The 21,978-nt window shown below is 36.6% G+C and overlaps 1 protein-coding gene across 8 annotated transcripts in view; it reads right to left on the bottom strand.

Moving 5' to 3' along the window:
* HACL1 (2-hydroxyacyl-CoA lyase 1) overlaps positions 1-21,978 on the bottom strand; it is a 41,768-nt gene that overhangs the window by 12,670 nt on the left and 7,120 nt on the right. For 6 of the 8 annotated variants that reach the window (XM_047876252.1, XM_047876253.1, XM_047876251.1 and 3 more), the window contains 10 exons: positions 21,603-21,675; positions 19,357-19,434; positions 18,449-18,543; positions 16,561-16,673; positions 15,708-15,843; positions 7,616-7,721; positions 5,337-5,420; positions 4,295-4,396; positions 1,867-2,021; positions 1,291-1,449 (listed from right to left, as the gene is read on the bottom strand). In XM_047876252.1, coding sequence (XP_047732208.1) covers positions 1,291-1,449; positions 1,867-2,021; positions 4,295-4,396; positions 5,337-5,420; positions 7,616-7,721; positions 15,708-15,843; positions 16,561-16,673; positions 18,449-18,543; positions 19,357-19,434; positions 21,603-21,675 — 1,101 coding nt within the window. The remainder of the gene's footprint in view (positions 1-1,290; positions 1,450-1,866; positions 2,022-4,294; positions 4,397-5,336; positions 5,421-7,615; positions 7,722-15,707; positions 15,844-16,560; positions 16,674-18,448; positions 18,544-19,356; positions 19,435-21,602; positions 21,676-21,978) is intronic. The other 2 variants (XR_007155881.1, XM_047876256.1) reach the window with 1 other exon arrangement.

Genomic DNA, 21,978 nt, shown 5'->3' with positions numbered 1-21,978 from the left:
TCTCAAACCACTTCGCTCCAAGTTAGAAAAGCATTATATGGGGATGCCTGAGTGGCTCAGTTGGTTAAGCGTCCGACTTCGGCTCAGGTCATGATCTCACAGTTCGTGACTTTGAGCCCCGCATTGGGCTCTGTGCTGACAGTTCAGAGACTGAAGCCTGCCTCAGATTCTGGGTCTCCCTTTCTCTCTGCCCCTCCCCCACTCTCTGTCTCTCTCAAAAATAAAAACATTAAAAAAATTAAAAAAATAAAAGCATTGTATAATAGAGAAAAACAGAGTATTTAATAATGTGCTAAACAGTACTGTAAAGATGAAAGGATGATTAAATTTTACTAACGACTGACAAAAGAACATGGGCTTTGTTTTGTACACACATAATTTCTGAGACCAGGTGTAAAAAAAAAACTACACGGCATACTGTTATGTAATAGGACTGTGGAAACTACTTGCGCTCCATGCTCAATGGGAATCATGACTCTCTAGAAGGCTGGCTTTTCCATAAATCATCTTTTTGGTGTATACCACTCGGGTTGTCAATACAGACATTCTAACAAGTACATTTTTCCATCTGATCTTAAAAGTGTTGTATACCAAAGCTCTGAAAGCCCCCAAAACATGATTTACAAAGGGTCTAATAAGAGTCCTGGCTAAGAATAAAGAAGGACTTTACTACAGTTTAAATAATTAGGGAGAAAAAAGTCCCCATCCTTCTATAGCAGGATCTACAGCTCGTGAGTTTCTCACTATAAACAACCCTCACAACTATAAACATAATCTGAACAGCTCACGTTCAATGAACAATCGTCTCGAGCTTTACCTAGATTACCTCATTCAATCCTCACTACCGTCCTCTAAGGTAGGAACTATTACGATTCCTCTCCCTATTTTAGAGGAGACAGCAGCTTAGTAAAGTAACTTAACCCACATCACCTGGCTCTGCTGTGGTCAACCGGTATTTAAATCCAGACCATGGACCCAGAGGCTGTGCTCTTACCCACAAAGCTTTGCTGTCTCCCCGCCAAAAACAAGCTTTTCTCAGACTAGAACTTTTTGCAGTGATCTCAAAACCACTCCTCACAGTTTTGCGGGTTTGGGGCATGTGGTAAAGAGGTCATGAACACACTGTCCTAGATGAGAAAGACCCCAGGGTTATTTCACACTAGTATTCTCAGGACACAGCACAGAGTGTGTACAGGGCATTTGGCACATGGTGAACACTGAGTAAGCATCTGTTAGGCAAGTGAGTCTTTATTCTTTATCTTTTGGAGAAAGAAATGAATGCTGTTGTACCTACAGATGGTTTCCACTTCCATGCCAGAAAACCCAAATGCACTGTCTCCTTCCACACAGATGACCCGCTGACCTGTGTTTCTAGCTTTAGCCAGTATAGCGGCTGCAGTGGCAAAGCCCAAACCAACTCCCATGGTTCCAAAAGTACCAGCATCAAGCCTGTTGGGGGAAAAAGCTAAAATGAAACCCTCTGGGGCACGTTGCAGATGGTGGGGGGGCACAAATCTAGTCATACTCATGTGTAAAATAGAGAACAATAAAAACATTCTCTGTCTTTAATATAAAGTTTTTAGACTGTGAGGAACCGACTAGTCAAGGATAAGCGGTATGAGAGGAAAAAGTCTCTCGTGATGGCTTGGAAAACTGTGAATATATCCTTGGAACGGTAAGTATACAAATTATCGCATGACCTCAAAGACCTATCAAACATAAAAACTCTGCCAAATATCACCTAAGAATACTTTTATGGAATATATCCTTATGCACTGAACATGTGTAATCCTCAAATGTTTTATGAGCCTGCATTACTGTAGTTTCAAAGTTAACACATTAAAATTACTTTTCTGGAAGCCTTACCTGTGACGAGGAAGGTAGTTTTGAAGCACAGTGCGTCCAATATCCATAGTATTTGCTCCTTCACTTACCACAAAACAGTCTCTGGGTAGCTGTTCTTGAACATGATAGAATACTGTGTAATAATTCATAGGCAGAGATTTTTGGGAAGCTAATTCCTAAAGTATTTGAGGGAAATATAATCAAATTAGGTTGAGATACAGTGAAAAATGAGGAATGTCAATAAGCTACTACCAAACTCATTTGGAAAGAGGCTAAAAGCTACAAAGTTCCCAAATGGCCTCTCTTAGAAGCTAATGGATCTGTGGACAGTCCTGTGGGACAGGCTAAGAAAAATGGGTTCCACAGTCCCAGTCTGGGACACAATCAAATAATCTAGGGAATATCTTTCTCCTTGGAGATCCACAATACACATTAGCATCCTAAAGTCAGACAAGTCGTATGGTAAAGATAGCTGGAAACATTGGGTTAAACAAAACTAAACAGTCTTATTTGAGTACTTTTATGAATACACTGCCTTAGAAAGTAAAAATTTTATTCTAGAATACTTTAATCTGAAATACGCCCTGAATCTTAAAATAAAAATGAAGTCAGGATTTGAGAAAATCTGAAAATCTGGTTCTTCTCCACATGCATTAGAGAGTAAAGGAGATACGCTTTACCCACTAAAGAGTCTTTGAATGGAGCAAGATAAGTGCCTTTGTCTAGCCATATGTCTTTTAGAGCAGAGAGAAAGCCACATGGGGCTTTAGCAGCAACAGTCCCAAGGGTTTCCAGCATTGGCTCTTCACCTGTGCTGTTTTGGCCTGTTGGAGGTTATACCTAAGATGGATGAGGCACCGTCCTATACTCCTGCACCAGAGAAGAGAGGCAAGTTCCTCCCATCTTAAACTAGTATGATTCCTAGGAAAAAGAAGGGATTAATCATGACACCACTGAGGAAAATAGAATTGAGACTGTCTCTTGATAGAAATAGCCACTGATTAACATTCCAATAAAACATAGAATTATGTATAGTTAATTCTGCTGTTTTTGAAAATGTGAATTTATTCCAAGACATCTGACATATAAAGGAATAATATGAGCACAATGCAAATTTCACATTTGTTCCTGTAGGATTCCGTCAGTGAGAAACACTACATGAACACAGAAAACTGCACCCAGCTGAACCAAGATGCACAGGAATACACAAAACATCAGAAAAAATCATGAACAACCTTTCTCACAATCAAAGAAAAAAATTCTACCTATATACGAAGACCCTAAATAGAAATCACCACATCCTACAGAGGTGGTTCATTTCACTGCTAGTAGTGGATGGTCTGGTAGTTTCACACATTACTATAGTTTCCAAAGCCTTTAGATATCAGGCAAAGCCTTGAATGCAGATGAGGAAGTCACAAAATAATTTTCTGTGGTGACACAAAAGTTAATTTAAAAAGGGTATAAGTAGTCTCACAAAAAAAAAAAAGAAAGAAAGAAAAGAAAGAAAAGTGAGGTGAGGGATGTGTTAGTGAACTAGATGGGGGCAATCCCTCTACAGTGTATATGCATTATCAAATCATTGTGATATACCTTTAAATATCTTACAATTTTAAGTGTCAATTATACCTCAACAAAGCTGACTTTTTTTTTTTAATTTTTTTTTTTCAACGTCTATTTATTTTTGGGACAGAGAGAGACAGAGCATGAACGGGGGAGGGGCAGAGAGAGAGGGAGACACAGAATCGGAAACAGGCTCCAGGCTCTGAGCCATCAGCCCAGAGCCTGACGCGGGGCTCGAACTTGCGGACCGCGAGATCGTGACCTGGCTGAAGTCGGACGCTTAACTGACTGCGCCACCCAGGCGCCCCGACATTTTTTTTTAAAAAAGGCTATACATTGGAACAAATTTTCAATTTTGATGAAACACTTATTATGCATGCATGCCTTGAAGGACTTATATCTTAAGGGTAGAAAAACATGCCCCAGTTTAAGATTCCAAAAGATTTCTTAATTGTGATTTGGTGCCAAGGTCAAACTGAGGACAGTGAGCCCTACCCATTCACATGGGCTCTTATTACTTTCTGTCCAATGTCAGATCAGCCTCCTTCCACCATGTCACGCTAACTCACAAGCTGAGATCCTCCCAATGCCCACTTCCACAAGAGACTTCAGGTCTTTTTCAAGGAAAAGTACTGTATTTATTGAAGTACATATGTCTTAACCATTTAACATGTGTAGAATTTTGCCACCATTTTTATTAGGTTCCTATCTTAATGTTTCAAAGTTGACAGCTGTGCCTCTAAACCTTTCTCCCCATAAATCCCACGGTTTTTACTCCATGATTTTACATAGCGTGGTGATTTAGGAATGCGTAGGTCATGTTATGACAGAGCTACTGGAACCATGGGCCTGAAGTGTTTCTAGATTTCTGTGAGTCTCGTATTACCTTGGATGCGGCTTCATTGCTCTTCATTTTTTCTCTCAGAGTTTTCCACCAGCTGCTCTCTGGAGGATACTGCCATGGCGTTTTATCAAATTGTTCTAAAAGCTAAAAAACCACAGACTTTTACTTTTTGAAAATAAGCTTATGTCCTATTAACACAACAATATCTTGTTAAAGAAGATGATACTGCTATGCTATCCTGCCCTTCTCATCACTCCTACTGTCTGCACTCTAGGCAGCTAACAACTGGTAGAAAATAAATAGGCAACACGGAAAGCGTTCGTTTGGGTCAGTGTGGACTTCTGCCAAATGGGATTTCCACAGAACACAAGGGAAATGCTACCTCACCTCACAGGCAGGGGCTTTTATGTCCTCCTCAGCTTTTGACACTAGAAAGAAAATCACCCCCACCGTAGAATCCTTGCGGAAAGGACAAGAGCCCCAAATATCCAGGGACTTTCGAGATACAAGCCAAATGTTCCAGGATGTTCTAATATGTGATTGGGGATTGCTTCCTAATATTATGTAGTCATGATAACAACACCAATTTGTATCCAATATCAAGTGAAAGATGTCACTATACTTTATCTCCTGATATAGTGAACTGTATAAATTACATACAAATAATGAGTACCATTTGAAGAGTAAAAAAATCTCTTTATTGCCTAATGAAATACTAAGTTAGGTTTTTCCAGTACATTAAGACATTTCTTGGCTGTAAGTTCAGTTACTCTGGAAGCTGTATTATAATTTTTCAGAGAGCGGAATCCTATTTAGTATATCACTGTTTGCCTACTGACTGCCTTTAAGTCTTCATCGCCTTCCAAAATGATTAACTTACTTGCTTAAAAATGATTTATATATAAGGAGTTGGATTTACTGAGTTCCAGAGTTCTTTTCAAGACTAGCTTTCCATCATAAATTTTGCTTAAAATAGATATTAATAAGCCTGTCATCAAGTGAATCAAGGCTGAGACATTTTTAACAACAGACTATTGCTTAAAGACCAATCCATATAAATTAAAGCCTAGGTAAAAGCTCTTACCTGTTTAGTGACAGCATTTATGTCTCCTAGCAAAGTCACAGCAGGCTTTACATTATTCCCCAATTCTTCTGCACAGATATCAACCTAAAAGAGATAAAGCTTAAGAACAAGCCATGCTTATTCTTAAAAATCTTTAAGAAGTCAATTAACACTGGGGCGCCTGGGTGGCTCAGTTGGTTAAGCGTCTGACTTCAGCTTAGGTCACGATCTCGCGGTTCATGAGATCGAGCCCTGGATCGGGCTCTGTGCTGACAGCTCAGAGCCTGGAGCCTGCTTCAGATTCTGTGTCTCCCTCTCTCTCTGCCCCTCCCCTGCTCACGCTGTCTCTCTCTCTCAAAAATAAATATTAAAAAAAATGTTTTTTAATAAAAATAAAAAAGTCAAGTAATACTGAATAAATGAACTGTGTATATGTAACAAATGATAAAGATGATTTTATATCCAAGATATTTCCTAATAAAAGTAAAAATCCATAGAACTGTAAGTATCACAGCAAGTACAGAAACCTCATCATCTTCCTTCATTTTAATGTCTACTCTGTAGATTTGGGTATTGTTCTATTATACCCACAGGAATCCATCTGACTTGATCAATTATAGTTTTGAATCTCATCAATAATAAGGTTCTGTTTAACTACACTGTAGTTCCCTACTTAGAGCAGCTCTCAAACATGACCTATCAGAATCACCTGGTAGCCTTGTTAAACCACAGACTGCAAGAGTCTACTTCAGAGTTTCAGCAGCTTTGAATGAGGCCCCAAAATGTGGTTTTCTAACAGGTTTCCCAGGTGATGCTGATGCTGTTGGTCCGGGGACCACACTTTGAGAACTACTACTCCCTAGGGTATAGCATGATTACTTTCCACTTACCCAGAGGCCCCATTTCTGAATGGCCATGGGCAAGTGAAAATAGCTGTGCAAGGAGTTGTAATTTAGCCACCCTAAAGGGGATGCACTGTATTCTGTACTCAAGAGATATAATCAAGAGGCAGCAGCATCTTCCAGGGCAACCCCAGTCTTGCTTATTTGCAGTGTTAGTTCTCCCATAGCCCCAGGGGGAATGGGACTATTAGAAGTTGACTCCTTAAAAAGTAAACAGGGAGAAGATAGCAATTGTAGCTGGGTCATCAAACACCATACACAATCTCTGGAGGACAAACAGGTTCACGTTGTACTATATAGGCAGTACTTTCCACACCAATAAGGAAACTGGCTTAGAAAGAGGATCATAATGATACATGAATGATTAGAGTGAGGTCAGAGTATATATTCCACTATTCAGTGACAGGTAAAAGCATTTAGAGATTCCTAATCAAAGGGTGTTGGAAAGATTTGGCATCTTGGGTGCCTGGCTAGCTCAGTCAGTGGAGCGTATGAATCTCGATCTTGGGGTTGTGGGTTCAAACCCTATGTTGTGTGTAGAAATAACTTTTTAAAAAAATCTTAAAGAGAAAGATTTGGCATCTAAAAAAACAACTCATGGACACATGGAAGCTTGCTCATTAATGTCTTGTTAGCACATATCTGCATTTGTGGCAGGGCCTGAGAGCTGCTATCTAATCTTCCCTCCTTCCTTAGGAATACCCCTTGAAGACTGTTTCTTAGTTCCCTTCATCCAGAGTGGGCAGTGAGACATAAGCAAAAGTTGTAGGGTGGGGCTTCAAGAGTTGGCCCTATTAATAAAACTACCATATCCCCCCTTTCCCAAATCGTCCTATTTCCTGCCCAGAATCATAACCTGATGGTTGGCACTCTAGCAGCCATTTTGGATGATGCAACCTTGATGGTGGAAACCAGGCACTAAGGATGGAGAAGAAAGATAGAAAAAGCCAGAATTCCTGATGGCATTGAAAGTCTGCATTCTAGCCATGAACCACCTACTTCTGCATTCACATTATGTAAGAGAAAAATAACCCCCTAAATCTTTTTAAAAAATAAATAAAATAAAAAGAAAACTCAATCTCTAACAATGCTGAATGTTTTGTTCTAATCTACCATTGTACTCAAACCCCTTCTGTCTGCCTTTAAATATACTTGAACTATGAAGAAGAGGCAAATTACGCTTTTCAAACTATTTAAAACTTGGTTTTGAAAGGTTTTCTGGTTAGAAGTAAAGTGGCACATTATGTTTCATAGGCTTGAAAAGGCAGCTTACTTTGGTACCTGTAATTATGTTAGATGATAAAAACCTACAAAAGCCAAGAAGAAAGCGGAGCTGACAATAGCTGAGGACAATAAGTCACAGATAGCTCTGGTTTTAAATCTCGGCACTCTGAGTACCTGGATAAACTTCACATCTGGCTGGTATCTTGGAGGCAGTCCAAAATGCAAAATCCAATTTAATCGGGCACCAAATAACACAATTACATCAGCAAATTGCAAAGCCCTATTAAAAAGAAAAATCTGTTTAATGCAAAAAGTATGTATCTATTATTTCTTATTTGAATTATTCTAAAATCATTTTCTAAATATTTATAAAAGTTCAAATGATTTGGAGGTTATTTTATTTTAGTTTTCAGACTCAGTTCTAGAGTAAATTTGATCTTTCAAACCAAAATAAGTTATGAAGCCATTCTATTTAAATAGTAATCTACAAGGTAAAATAAGTAGAAAAATATTATAAGACTATACCTATTTCATTGTTTATTATTGTTTATCATTAGAAAAATTATTATAAGTCTACTGTAGATAATGTGGAAGAATAGAAACAGTATAAAGAAAAAAAACCTCATGCAGTAATACTATCAACTTGAAAGCTATTGTCAGTAGTCTGGTATATTTTCATCTCTAGTCTTCTTTCTATGCAAGCATATTTTTACATAGTTGAGCTTATATGCTATAATACTGTCTCATGCACTTTTGCTTATTATTACATTTTCCTTATCATTAGGTTCTTAAAATTTTTATCATTTTTATGCTCTATTTATATTTTTTTAGTAATCTCTATACCCAACGTAGGTCTTGAACGCACAACCCTGAGATCAAGTTGCATGCTCTTCTGACTGAGCCAGCCAGGCACCCCTTAAATACAATTTTGAAAGGCTGCATATTTTGCAGAACACATATACCAAATTTATTAAATCTTTTAATTACTGGATAATCTGTTATTAATAGTACTGGGTTGCACATCTTTATGCTTAAATCTTTTTTTTATGTTTACTTATTTTGAGAGAAAGTGAGCAGGGGAGGGGGAGAGAGGGAGGGGAGAGAGAACCCCAAGCAGGCTCCACGCTCGGTGGAGCCTGAGCCTGAGCCGTTATCAAGAGTCGGATGTCTAACTGACTGAGCCACACAGGCGCCCCTACACTTGAACATCTAACGCATGTTTCATACTGATTCCTAGAAGCAGGTATTTGTAAGATGACTGATTCATATTCCCAAAATGCTTTCAGAAAATTTACCAAATGTATTAATAGTTTTATTTTATATATCTTAATATCCTTGTCAATACAACGAATTTTTTTAAAATAATTTTTACTTTGACATGCACACTGATATTAAGTCATCTTTGCTTTGTTCTTACCTCATACACCTTTGCTTACTTTATGCTGTATCATTTGCTTCAGATGTTCTTATATGTAACTGTCTTTTTATTGATCCAATCAATAATGTTTCTACCTTTCTACAGAAGGATTTATATCATAATTGCTATGGGGTTCTTTTTTCACTTCTCATTTTTCTGCTTCTTGGCTGTTTCCCTTTTATCCTACATTTTTCTATAGGGGATCTATTCTTTTGCTTTTGTCTTCTTCAGTGAGGATATCATACATGAAATAGCATTTTCATATACTGTATTGGTCCTGTGGGACCCAATTTAACAAACAGATAAAAACTGCAATTAGAAGAATAGATTTGCTTATTGATACTTGATAATATTGATTCGATTATTTATGACTGCTTGGAATCTTTTTTACACTCTTAACTTCTTTTTTCAAGATAAATATTCTTCATTGTTATTCTTTTTTCTTTTTTAATTTATATCCAAGTTAGTTAGCATACAGTGCAATAATGATTTCAGGAATAGAATCCAGTGATTCAACCCCTACATATAACACCCAGTGCTCATCCCAACAAGTGTCCTCCCTAATGCCCCTTGCCCATTTAGCCTATCCCCCAGCCACAACCCTCCAGCAACGTTGTTTGTTCTCTGATTTTAAGAGTCTCTTATGGTTTGTCCCCCTCCCTGTTTTTATATTATTTTTGCTTCACTTCCCTTCTGTTCATCTGTTTTGTATCCTAAATTCCACATGAGTCATATATTTGTCTTTCTCTGACTAATTTCACTTAGTATAATGCACTCTAGTTCCATCCATGTTGCAAATGGCAAGATTTCATTCTTTTTGATCAAGTAATATCCCATTGCATATATATACCACATCTTCTTTATCCATCAATGGACATTTGGGTTCTTTCCACATTTTGGCTATTGTCGATAGCTCTGCTATAAACATTAAGGTGCATGTGCCCCTTCAAAACAGCACTCCTGTATCCTTTGGATAAATATCTAGTAGTGCAATTGCTGGGTCATATGGTAGTTCTATTGTTAATTTAATATAATTTATTGTCAAGTTAACTAACATACAGCATATACAGTGTGCTCTTGGTTTCAGTGGTAGATTCCCGTGATTCATCGCTTACATACAACACCCAGTACTCATCCCAAGAAGTTCCCTCCTCAATGCCCATCACCCATTTCCCCCTCTCCCCCCCGCCATCAACCCTCAGTTTATTCTCTGTATTTAAGAGTCTCTTATGGGTTTGCCTCCTTCTCTGTTTGAAACTATTTTCCCCCTTCCCTTCCTCCATGGTCTTCTGTTAAGTTTCTCAAGTTCCACATATGAGTGAAAACATAGATCTTTTTCTGACTTAGTTCACTTAGCATAATACCCTCCAGTTCCATCCATATTGTTGCAAATGGCAGGATTTCATTCTTTCTCATTGCCAAGTAGTATTCCATTGTATATATAAACCACGTCTTCTTTATCCATTCAGCAGTTGATGGATATTTGGGCTCTTTCCATGATTTGGCTATTGTTAAAAGTGCTGCTATAAACATTGGGGTACAAGTGCCCCTATGAATCAGCACTCCTGTATCCTTTGGATAAATTCCTAGTAGTGCTATTGCTGGGTTGTAGGGTAGTTCTATTTTTAATTTTTTGAGGAACCTCCACACTGTTTTCCAGAGTATGGAAAACTACATCCTGAAGTCCAGAATTGTGATGCCTCCAGCTTTGGTTTTCTTTTTCAGGACTGTTTTGGCCATTCGGGGTCTTTTCTGGTTCCATACATATTTTTAGGATTGTTTGTTCTAGCTTTGTGAAGAATACTGGTGTTATTCTGATAGGGATGCACCGAATATGTAGATTGCTTTGGATAGTATCGACATTTTAACAATATTTGTTCTTCCAATGCAGGAGCATGGAATATTTTTCCATTTTTTTGTGTGTGTCTTCTTCATTTTCTTTCATAAGCTTTCTATAGTTTTCAGTGCATACATTTTTCACTTCTTTGGTTAGGTTTATTCCTAGGTCTTTTATGCGTTTTGGTGCAATTGTAAATGGGATCAATTCCTTGATCTCTCTTTCTGCTGCTTCATTATTGGTGTATAGAATAGAAATACAACCGATTTCTGTGCACTGATTTTATATCCTGTGACTTTGCTGAATTCACGCATCAGTTCTAGCAGTTTTTTGGTGGAATCTTTTGGGTTTCCCACATAGAGTATCATGTCATCTGCGAAGTGTGAAAGTTTGACTTTCTCCTTGTGGATCTGGATGCCTTTTATTTCTTTGTGTTGTCTGATTGCTGAGGCTAGGACTTCCAACAGTATGTTGAATAACAGTGGTGAGAGTGGACATCCTTGTCGTGTTCCTGACGTAAGGGGAAAAGGTCTCAGCTCTTTCCCATTGAGGATGATATTAGTGGCAGGTCTTTCATATATGGCTTTTATGATCTTGAGGTATAATATTTCTATCCCTACTTTCTTGAGGGGTTTTATCAAGAAAGCATGCTGTATTTTGTCAAATGCTTTCTCTGCATCTATTGAGAAGATCATGCGGTTCTTGTCCTTTCTTTTTTTTTTTTTAAATTTTTTTTTCAACGTTTATTTATTTTTTTTGGGACAGAGAGAGACAGAGCATGAATAGGGGAGGGGCAGAGAGAGAGGGAGACACAGAATCAGAAACAGGCTCCAGGCTCTGAGCCATCAGCCCAGAGCCTGACGCGGGGCTCGAACTCACGGACTGCGAGATCGTGACTTGGCTGAAGTCGGATGCTTAACCAACTGCGCCACCCAGGCGCCCCTCTTGTCCTTTCTTTTATTAATGTGATGTATCACACTAATTGATTTGCAGTTATTGAACCCGCCCTGCATCCCAGGTATAAATCCCACTTGATCATGGCGAATAATTCTTTTAATGCACTGTTGGATCCGGTTGGCTAGTATTTTGTTGAGAATTTTTGCATCCATGTTCATCAGGGAAATTGGTCTGTAGTTCTCCTTTTTAGTGGGGTCTTTGTCTGGTTTTGGAATCAAGATAATGCTGGCCTCGTAGAATGAGTTTGGAAGTTTTCCTTCCATTTCTATTTTTTAGAACAGCTTCAAAAGAATAGGTGTTAACTCTTCTTTAAATATTTGGTAGAGGGGTGCCTGGGTGGCTTGGTCGGTTAAGCGTCCGACTTCGGCTCAGGTCATGATCTCATGGTCCGTGAGTTCGAGCCCCGCATCGGGCTCTGTGCTGACAGCTCAGAGCCTGGAGCCTGTTTCAGATTCTGTGTCTCCCTCTCTCTCTGCTCCTCCCCTGTTCATGCTCTGTCTCTGTCTCAAAAACAAATAAACGTTAAAAAAAAAATTAAAAAAAAAATAAATGTTTGGTAGAATTCCCCTGGAAAGCCATCCAGCCCTGGACTCTTGTTTTTTGGGAGATTTTTGATTACTGATTCAATTTCTTTAGTGGCTATGGGTCTGTTCAAATTCTCTATTTATTCCGTTTCAGTTTTGGTAGTTTATATTTTTCTAGGAATTTTTCCATTTCTTCCAGATTGCCTAATTTATTGGCATATAATTACTCACAATATTCTCTTATTATTGTTTGTATTTCTGCAGTGTTGGCTGTGATCTCTCCTCTTTCATTCTGGATTTTATTTATTTGGCTCTTCTCCTTTTTCTTTTTGATCAATCTGGCTAAAGGTTTATCAGTTTTGTTAATTCTTTCAAAGAACCAGCTCCTCGTTTCACTGATCTGTTCTACTGTTTGTTTTTTAAATTTCAATAGCATTGAGTCCATGGGGAGGGGAAGAAAAAAAAAAGAGGTTAGAGACTGAGAGAGCCAAAGCATACGAGACTCTTAAAAACTGAGAACAAGCTGAGGGTTGATGGGGGAGGGAGGGTGGGTGATGGGTACTGAGGAGGGCACCTTTTGGGATGAGCACTGGGTGTTGTATGGAAACCAATTTGACAATAAATTTCATATTAAAAATAAATTTCAATAGCATTGATTTCTGCTCTACTCTTTATTATTTTCCATCTTCTGGTGGTTTTGGGGATTTGCTGTTCTTTTTCCAGCTCTTTAAGGTATAAGTTTAGGTTGTGTATCTGAGACCTTTCTTCCTTCTTTAGGAAAGCCTGCATTGCTACATACTTCCCTCTTATGATGGCTTTTGCTGCATCCCAGAGGTTTTGGGCTGTCATGTTATCATTTTCATTGGCTTCCATGCACTTTTTAATTTCTTTAATTTCTTGGTTAACTCATTCATTATTTAGCAGGATGTTCTTTAATCTCCAAGTATTTGTGGTCATTCCAAATTTTTTCTTGTGGTTGATTTTGGGTTTCATAGCATTGTGGTCTGAAAATATGCATGGTATGATCTAAGTCTTTCGTACTTGTCAAGGGCTGATTTGTGTCCCAGTATGTGATCTATTCTGGAGAATGTTCCATGTGTTTAATATTACCTTCTTAAACTTCTGATGGAATGAAGATAAACTTCAGCTCAAGCCAAGTTAAAATACAAATATATAAATATACACATGCACACACTAAAACCTTAACAGGGTAAGAATTTGGTTACTGTACAATGTATACCAATATGAAAAAAAAGTAAAGGTATAGTCTATACTTGTATAGATTAAGGTATAATCTATTTAAGATAGCATTAAATGAGCAAAAATTACATTCTAAAAACCCTCAATGTTAATTTTAGTGTGTGCATGAGATTATGAAAAGCACCAAATGCATAACCATGGTGAACTCTGTGCAGGGAGGAAGGAATGAGATCAGAAAAGCTATTCAGAGGACTACAAATGAATCTGTAATTTTTTTCTTTCCTAAAAAAAACAAAAAAACAAAGCAATGACATATTACTTGATTACTTAATATTACATATTACTTAATAGATTACATTATATTTAATAAAGCTGAGTGGCAGTTATATAAGTGTTAATTAAATGACCTCTCATTTGTATTATTTAGAATATTTCATAATAAAGAAATTTCAAGAAATTAAAAGAAAAATGTATAGTTTATCAAAATGTATGTTTTAAAAATCTAAAAAGGAGAGACTTCTAGTGCCAACCAAGACTGGGTAAGCCCACTATAGCCTAGCTCTCTAATCACAATGGAAAACTGGGAACAAAATATAAAAAGCAACTGCCTGAGGATTCTGAAAAGTAACCAATAGTAGATGGGTGGGGGAAAGGAGTCAAAGAAGTGACTCACACAAGGGGTGAGTTTCTAAGGTTTATTTCCCTCTCTTTTACTTTGTAGCTTTGACTCAGGGCGGTGCTGGTTATAGAACTGAAGGGTAACAAAAACTTGGGGAGAAACGTTGTTTTTTTGGACAGGTGATCAAACAAAGGGACCCTGAAAGCCAGGGAGGAGCACGACGGGGAGAAGTTCAGGTTTTTTTCTTTCTCCTTTTTTGCTCTCACAGCCATGCTCTGGGAGCGGCCCTCCTGCACAGCTGTATCATGGTAGATCCCCAGCAGCTAAAATTCTGAGAGACTTCATTTTTCAGGCAAGAAGAACCAGGAAAGGGGCCCCTTTGGACTGTAAAGGGTATGGGGACAATCCCCCTTACTTTTTATCTTTCTTTCTTTCTGTTACTTTGCCCCAAAGGCAGTTCTGTTTGTGCAGTACTATAAGGCAGCAGCAAGGGACTCCTGGAAAGGGCAGGGGGTGTCCTACAGAGTGTCACTCTGGGGAAAAGAAATCCCTAGTTCTGGAGAGGAACTGGCACACGACTGGGGTTCACCCTTGGGCTTTGCGTATGTGGACAAACACAGCAAAGGCTTTGAAACTCAACTGACTCTGGAGCTACTGCCCCTCTAGTAAGACCTTGCAGTCTGAACCTAACCAGACTAACTGCTTGCTAAAACAAACAAAATCAACATTCAACAGAGGATGTAAATAGGACCTAGAATCTTGCAACGTAATACTTAAAATCTAGGATACATTCCAAAAATACTCAATATATGAAAGAATCAGAAAAATTTGACCAATTCTCAAAAGAAATGAAAAGACACCCATTCTGTGATGACTCAGATAATGAGTAAACAAGGACATTAAAACAGCTATTATAATATGCTCCATAAAGTGAACAAAAATACTCTTCCAATAAATGGGAAGATAGAAGCTCTCAAAAGAGAAATATAAAATATAAAAGAGACAAAAGCATTGAAAAGAACTGAATGGAGAACACAGCATAATGTATAGAGCTATCAAATCACTATGTTGTATACCTGAAACAAATGCAACATTGCATAGCAATGATATTTCAATTAAAAGGTAGATAAAATAAAAAATTTATTTAAAAATAAATAAAAATAAAAAACATTTCATATAAGAAATTTCTAATAAACTACTTTAAAGATGAAAAAAAGTTGAACAGATATTTAGGGACCAATGGGACAGTATCAGAATGTCTACAATTTGCATTATCCCAGGAAAGGAGAAAGAGATAGGTACAGAAAAAATATTTAAGAAATAGTGGTCAAAAACTTTACAAATTTGGTGGAAGACATTAATTTACAGATTGAAGATTACAGAACAAGGATAAACTGAAAGAAAACCATGCCTAGACATATAATCAAACTGCTGAAAACCAAAAATAAAGAAAAAATCCTGCAAGCAGGCACAGGAGAACATACTACATGTAGGGGAACAAGGATTCAAATGACTACAGATTTCTCATCTAGAACCAGGAGGGTCAGAAGGCAGTGGGCAACATCTTTAAAGTGCTGAAAAGTCTAAAAAGAAACAGGTGTGCTTAAAATTACATTTCAGAACTTCTCCTAGATTCATTAAAGTCACAAAATAATTTAAATTAGCTTAAAATCTGCCAGGCCATTGTACTCAAATTCTAGAATGCCACTCACCTGGATCTGGCAGCAGCCACACAGTTCGGATGGTTATCAGGGATAACACCCTTTCCCATGGGGGTGGGCAAAAACGGCAAGTTATACCGCTCCACCAATTTCCTGATACCCTCCTCTGCATGGGCATAAGCAGCACCTACAAGAAATGCACACATATTAGACAAGTCAGTTAAGCTCCAGGCACTGTGATTCTTAAAACAGTTCACATGAAATTGCTTTTAGAACTTCTCAAATTTTCTTCCTGGGAATCTATCTTAAAGCCTATATATGGAAGAAGCTTTAAGCACAAACATGTTTGTCACAACTATACTAAACAAACAAAAAAAATGGCAAAGATTTAAGTATCTACCAGTGAAGTATTAGTATATACATGAGCAGACATTAAAATTATACTTAGGAAAAAAAATTAAGACTGAAGAAATGTTGTTATAATATTAAATGAAATAACCAATATAACTAAAACAGTCTATATGGTGTGATCACAATATACAAAATATACACACAAAAATGAACATTTAAGATAGTTGTCTTTGGAAGAAGGGATTTCTTCTTTCTAATCTTCTGGATTTTCCAACATTTTTAATAATGATCACCTATTATTTTTATAGTGGAAGAAACCATAATTCATGCATAGAACTGAAGAAATAGAATAGATATTCCCTTAAAAGGGTAAGATCTCTGGGCATTCTAGAATAATTCTGTGATTTCAAAATTAATAAATAATGCTAAATGAAAAGAACTCATACTCCAATTTTGAATATTAGATATGTTAATAAGTAATGAAGACAATTTCTAAACAGAATCAACATTCTTTTGACAGCTGGGCAAAGTTTAGAGTTCCAATCAATGCTACCTTTCCCGATGATAAGAAGGGGCTTCTTGGCATTTCTAATAACAGTTGCTGCCATACATATAGCGGAGGTCTCTGCCATACTAACAGGAGGTGGCATGCAACACTCCATGTACCTGGAAGTGAAGAGCTCTGTTCATTAAAAGAGGCAAGTTTTAAACTTTTAACTGTGAAAATAACAAATATATAAAAAGGTAGAAAAAAAGCAGTACAGTAAACTCCATATATCCACCTGATATATTCAACAACTTAATATCATTTTACCACATTTGCTTCACACGTACGCACACAAATATGCACATAAATTTGTTTCCTGAACCATTTTATTTATTTTTTTTAGTTTTTTAATGTTTTATTTATTTTTGAGAGAGAGAGACAGACAGAGTGCGAGTAGGGGAAGGGCAGAGAGAGAGGGAGACAAAGAATCTGAAGCAGGCTCCAGGCTCCGAGCTGACAGCATAGAGCCCGACACGGGGCTCGAACTCATGAACCGTGAGATCATGACCTCAGCCGAAGTTGCTCAACCGACTGAGCCACCCAGGCGCCCCATTCCTGAACCATTTTAAAGAGAATTATAGGCAATTAAAAGCTTTTCCATGCAGCTCTAAAATATAAAGACTTTCTCCTATATAACCATAATGTCCCTATCACACCTAGTAAATTAAGTTATTGCCTAATACCATCTAAAACCAATCAAGTGAGTAATTCATTGACAGGAAATTTGAATCAATGGTTTTACATTGTAGTAATAGTTCTTGTTGTAATAATAGTAAAAACATACTAAAAGCCAGTGTTTAATACTATGTGTCATTTAGTCTCATTTAATTTTCAAAACAATGAGGTTAGGCATTTTATTTCCGTATCACCACTGGGGGAAAAACTCAAAGTAATTTGCCCAGCGTCCCCAGATGGTATGTGGCAGAGACTGGACTGAACTAGGTCATTCTGTCTCCAAAGCCCATGCTTTTAACTACCTCACTGTATTTCCATTCACTGGGAGAGTCAATATTTTAGTATACAACATGCCTTAGAAAAGAAATATTAAGTATAGTTAGCATAGAAATTTAAATTATAGTTAAGTATTTCTAGACACCAAATCCTCAGTGTTTTCATTTATTTGAAAAAACATTGCACACTGTACAAAATTTGAACATATAATACAAAAAAGACATTCAACCTTTACAAAAATTTTAAAGAAGGCTTACAGAGTTAACTTACCAGAGACTCATCTCTGCATTCCCTCTGCTCAATAATGCATTTATCATGTTCAGGTATTATGCAGAGTAGATGACTCTCACCAAGAGAAGCAACTCCTTGGTATACTGAATACACAGAAATGCACACTGTCTCTCTGTAGTCACTGGAGAACCACTGGGTCCACAACAGCAAGAATATACTAAATGGTACCCAGAGTGATGCATTAACCTAAGTATCCATCCTTATCTGAGGTGACTTTGATCCCAGTGAAAAATGTTTCTTATATTCTTTATTCACCCAGTGTTTATTTAAGAAAGAAGGGAACATGGCAAATCATAGTAACACCTGAGTTGGAATAATTTTAAATCACAGAGACAGACAGAAAGACTAAAATTTTTTATGCCGAGTGCTAAAGAATTTTTCAACAGTCGCCTGATCTCTTGGTTTACACTATGAAGACTCTATATAACCCCTACTACATTGATGGTGATGTATTATGTATAGCTATTAGAAGAGTAATTTAAAATGAGTGCTCAGAAAGCTCCAGGCCTTTGGCCAGGATTTAGTTTAATTATTAAATTGTCAAAAGTTAAGACAAATGAAGATTAATTTATAAACTGCTAAGTAATCTGTGAAAAAGTTAAACATTATAATAACACAATTAAGAAAGAACTCCAGTGTAACTATTCCTTACCTTACAGAATTCACATTCACCTGCAAGTTCACAAAATCTGCAGGTATGTCAACATAACAAGCACCTGGACGACCATAAATGCTGCTTCTCACTGCCTAAATTTATTACAAATAGAAGAAAATATTTTAAAACTCTCATTACATAATTGAAATACATAATTCACTCAAAGATAATTAAAATTGTGAAAGGAATACGATTTTAATTTTTCTGGACATCCTTAGCTGGAGAAATAAACAATTTTAACTAAAACTGAAATGCCCTCTATTGAAATATATATTTTAAAAGTATTTTTTTAAAGGGGAGAGATATGAAAGAAAATGCTCGCCAAAGGTTTTAAAATTCATGTTGTAGCACGCATTGGTCTTAGAAATTACCCACCAAGCTCTGCCTGCCAAGTCTTTACTCTGTAACATGTACTTTTCCCTGCTTCCTAATCCTAAAGACTTGGCCAACTGTGATATTGTAATATGTACCACATGGTTTTGAAACAGCTCAAACATAACTCCATATACCAATGTTGGCCAACTAAAATCACTTTATAATACACTGTTTAATCAACTAAGACACAGTTTTATATACATTAGTATAATTTTCAAACATAATCTTTTGGAAAAGCATGACAGAAAGGGAACTCAGGGTCTCCTAATATCTTTCTTTTTACTTTTCTGTAATTAAAAATAATAATTTAAAAAACTTAAGGCGAAACTTTTTTTCAAAAATTATTTATTTTATCTCTGTGTCTATAATTAAATGACAGCAAAATTAAAATGTACATAGCTCTTTATATCATTTTTGACTGCCTGAATATATACTAAATTGTTGCTCATTCTATTGAGAATAAAAATAACACAGGTATGAGCAACTGAGAAAAACCAGTTGACTTGGAGACCTGTAATTAAATACTTTACCTTCTCAATAATAGAGGGAATAGTCTCTATGCTGCTTGGCCGGGCAGAGAACTTGCTATATAATCTACAAGCTTCAACCTATATGCAGAAAGAAAATCCCTTAAAATTCAGCTTATAGATCATATTACTCTTCTGAAGGAAGACAAAACGTTAACTCATTACTTCCTATTATGTTTAGAGAAAAGATGGAGAAAATACATTACTTGGGCTGTTTCTGTAAAGCCTATGCAAAGCACAATCAAATTTAAGTCTCAGTATGATTCAGACAGTAAATAAAAAACAAGACATCATTTTCACTTCTCAGACTAGCAAAAAAGAAAGAGTTTGATAATATTCAGCGTCTACCTCCACACAGGAAAACAGGCACTCTCCTAAGCTGCTGGTGAAAGTCTAAATAGAAGGGAAGTTGATCATGTCCACTAAAAATTAAAATGAGCATATCTTGGACCCAAAAATTACATAGCCAGGAATACAAAACTTCATCTGTTTCATGTTGTTACAATGATAATCTAACCTTACGTTTCTGCCAATTTTCCTGTTACATATTTTACTGCTATGCTGTTTGGGACGTGTCAGTTCAGTATTGTTAATTTTTCACTGTTTAAGGTTCCCTGAGGCATTATATAGAAATGGTGTCTCTTGATACTTTTTGGTATGAAATCTATGGAACAGTTGGTAGTCTTAGTCCCACAAGCACAAAGGAATTAAGATTTTCAGTCTCTTCCTGGTCATGGCAGTATTTCCACAAAAACAGTATTTAGATTTTAAATCAAATGTAGTGATCTTTCTCTTCAAATTTCTCATTTCATCTAATAAACTTATTTCATCTTCCTTTTCAGGAAAAAAATATCTGCAATGGACATTATCTCTACTTTCTTTTCATCTATAAAGTTTCTATAGCAATCTTAAATTTCCTTTTAAATAACTTATCTGCTCCACTTATTTCTCAAATATATCAGCATCTTTTATTTTAATTTTTTAAAATGTTTTTTTTTTATTTTTGAGACAGAGAAAGACAGAGCATGAGCAGGGGAGGGGCAGAGAGAGAGGGAGACACAGAATCTGAAACAGGCTCCAGGCTCTGAGCTGGCAGCACAGAGCCTGACACAGGTTTGAACTCATGGACTGTGAGATCATGACTTGAGCTGAAGTCAGATGCTCAACCAACTGAGCCACCCAGGTGCCCCTATCAGCATCTTTTAAATAGCCATTGTTATTCTTTGCCATTAACGAAGTAAAACTTCAATTCACTTTCAAGAGGACAGAAATATAACTTTTGCATCAAACTATGCCAAGATCTAAAATTTTACAATGATTTAAACCATATATAAAATTCTATGTTTATATTCTGAGGTTCTCACAATGACTTATGATTAACCAGTAGACTCTGCCTAACGGTTTTTACTTTGCTCATAACTTTGTACTATGAATGGGTAAATATATGCTTAAGAGTTAATCATTCACTCTCACCTATTTGTTTCTACAATGATTCTTAAACCTGTAGCATTTTGTTTTATGCATCTATTTATGAATACCTCTGTTGCACCTGTATTAAATATGTAGAAAAGCAAAAAAAAAAAAAAAAAAATCGCACTATGCCATCTTGTTGACAAATTCTTTTAAGTTTTTAGAAATTTTTAAATATTTTCTTTCCTCAGCTTTCTAAGATAAAAATGAACTTGTCCAGAGTCTACTGACAGTCATTTTATTTTTTACTGATAGTCATTTTAAGTAGGATTTTTCCTCTCAATTTTTTACTTCCTTAAAGTTTGAGAGGCATTGTCCTACACCATTTTTATTCCTGCATCTTTAAGACTTATTTTCAGAGTGTAAAAGCCTGTTAAAAAGATGTATTTCTTAGGGTGCTTGGGTGGCTCAGTCGGTTAAGTGTCTGTGCAGACAGCTCGGAGCTTGGAGACTGCTTTGGATTCTGTGTCTCCCTCTCTCTCTGCCCCCGCTCCCTGTCTCAAAAATAAACATTAAGGAAAAAAAAAAAAAAGATGTATTTCTTGGAAGACTGCTCCTAAGCAGGCAGAGCCTGCTTTAATATCCACACTGAGATTATCTTGTAGTTAAGGGAAAATCACCTTTAAATTATCTCAAATATGTCTATTTTATTGTCATTGTTTATTTTACAGATAGGTTTTTATTTTTTCTCATTAAATCTTTTTTTTTCTTCTCATTAAATCTTAATAGCATTGATTTATGCTACTAAACTCTGTAATAACAATTTTAGAGTTGGATACCTGAGGAAACTCCTGGAAGGCTCCCATAGTTTCCTGACTTCTTTCAGAAGAACCACCAATCACAATCAAGGGCCTGAAAAATTTGTTGTTTTAAAAGAGAATTACAAATAAGATAGACATGTAAAATACTGAGGAAAGTGCCCAATAAGTAAACAGCAATGTATGTTGACAGAGAAAATTTCAACAAACTAAATATTTAGTAGGCAACCGGATATGAGAGAACCCTTCTTTAATTCCTTAATTTCAGAAAAATCTGAAATTTATAGTAAATGCTTTTCCTCCATGCCTCCCTCTTCCCAAGTCCTTCTGGATATGATGCTAAATCTCTACCTGTGATAATGTAAAAGAACTTTTTATGCCCTTCCCATTATTAGTC

Source organism: Prionailurus viverrinus, chromosome C2, assembly GCF_022837055.1.
Source record: "Prionailurus viverrinus isolate Anna chromosome C2, UM_Priviv_1.0, whole genome shotgun sequence".
Lineage (NCBI taxonomy): Eukaryota > Metazoa > Chordata > Mammalia > Carnivora > Felidae > Prionailurus > Prionailurus viverrinus.
The sequence above is the reverse complement of the archived record's forward strand: the minus strand, read 5'-3'. Positions and strand labels throughout refer to the sequence as shown.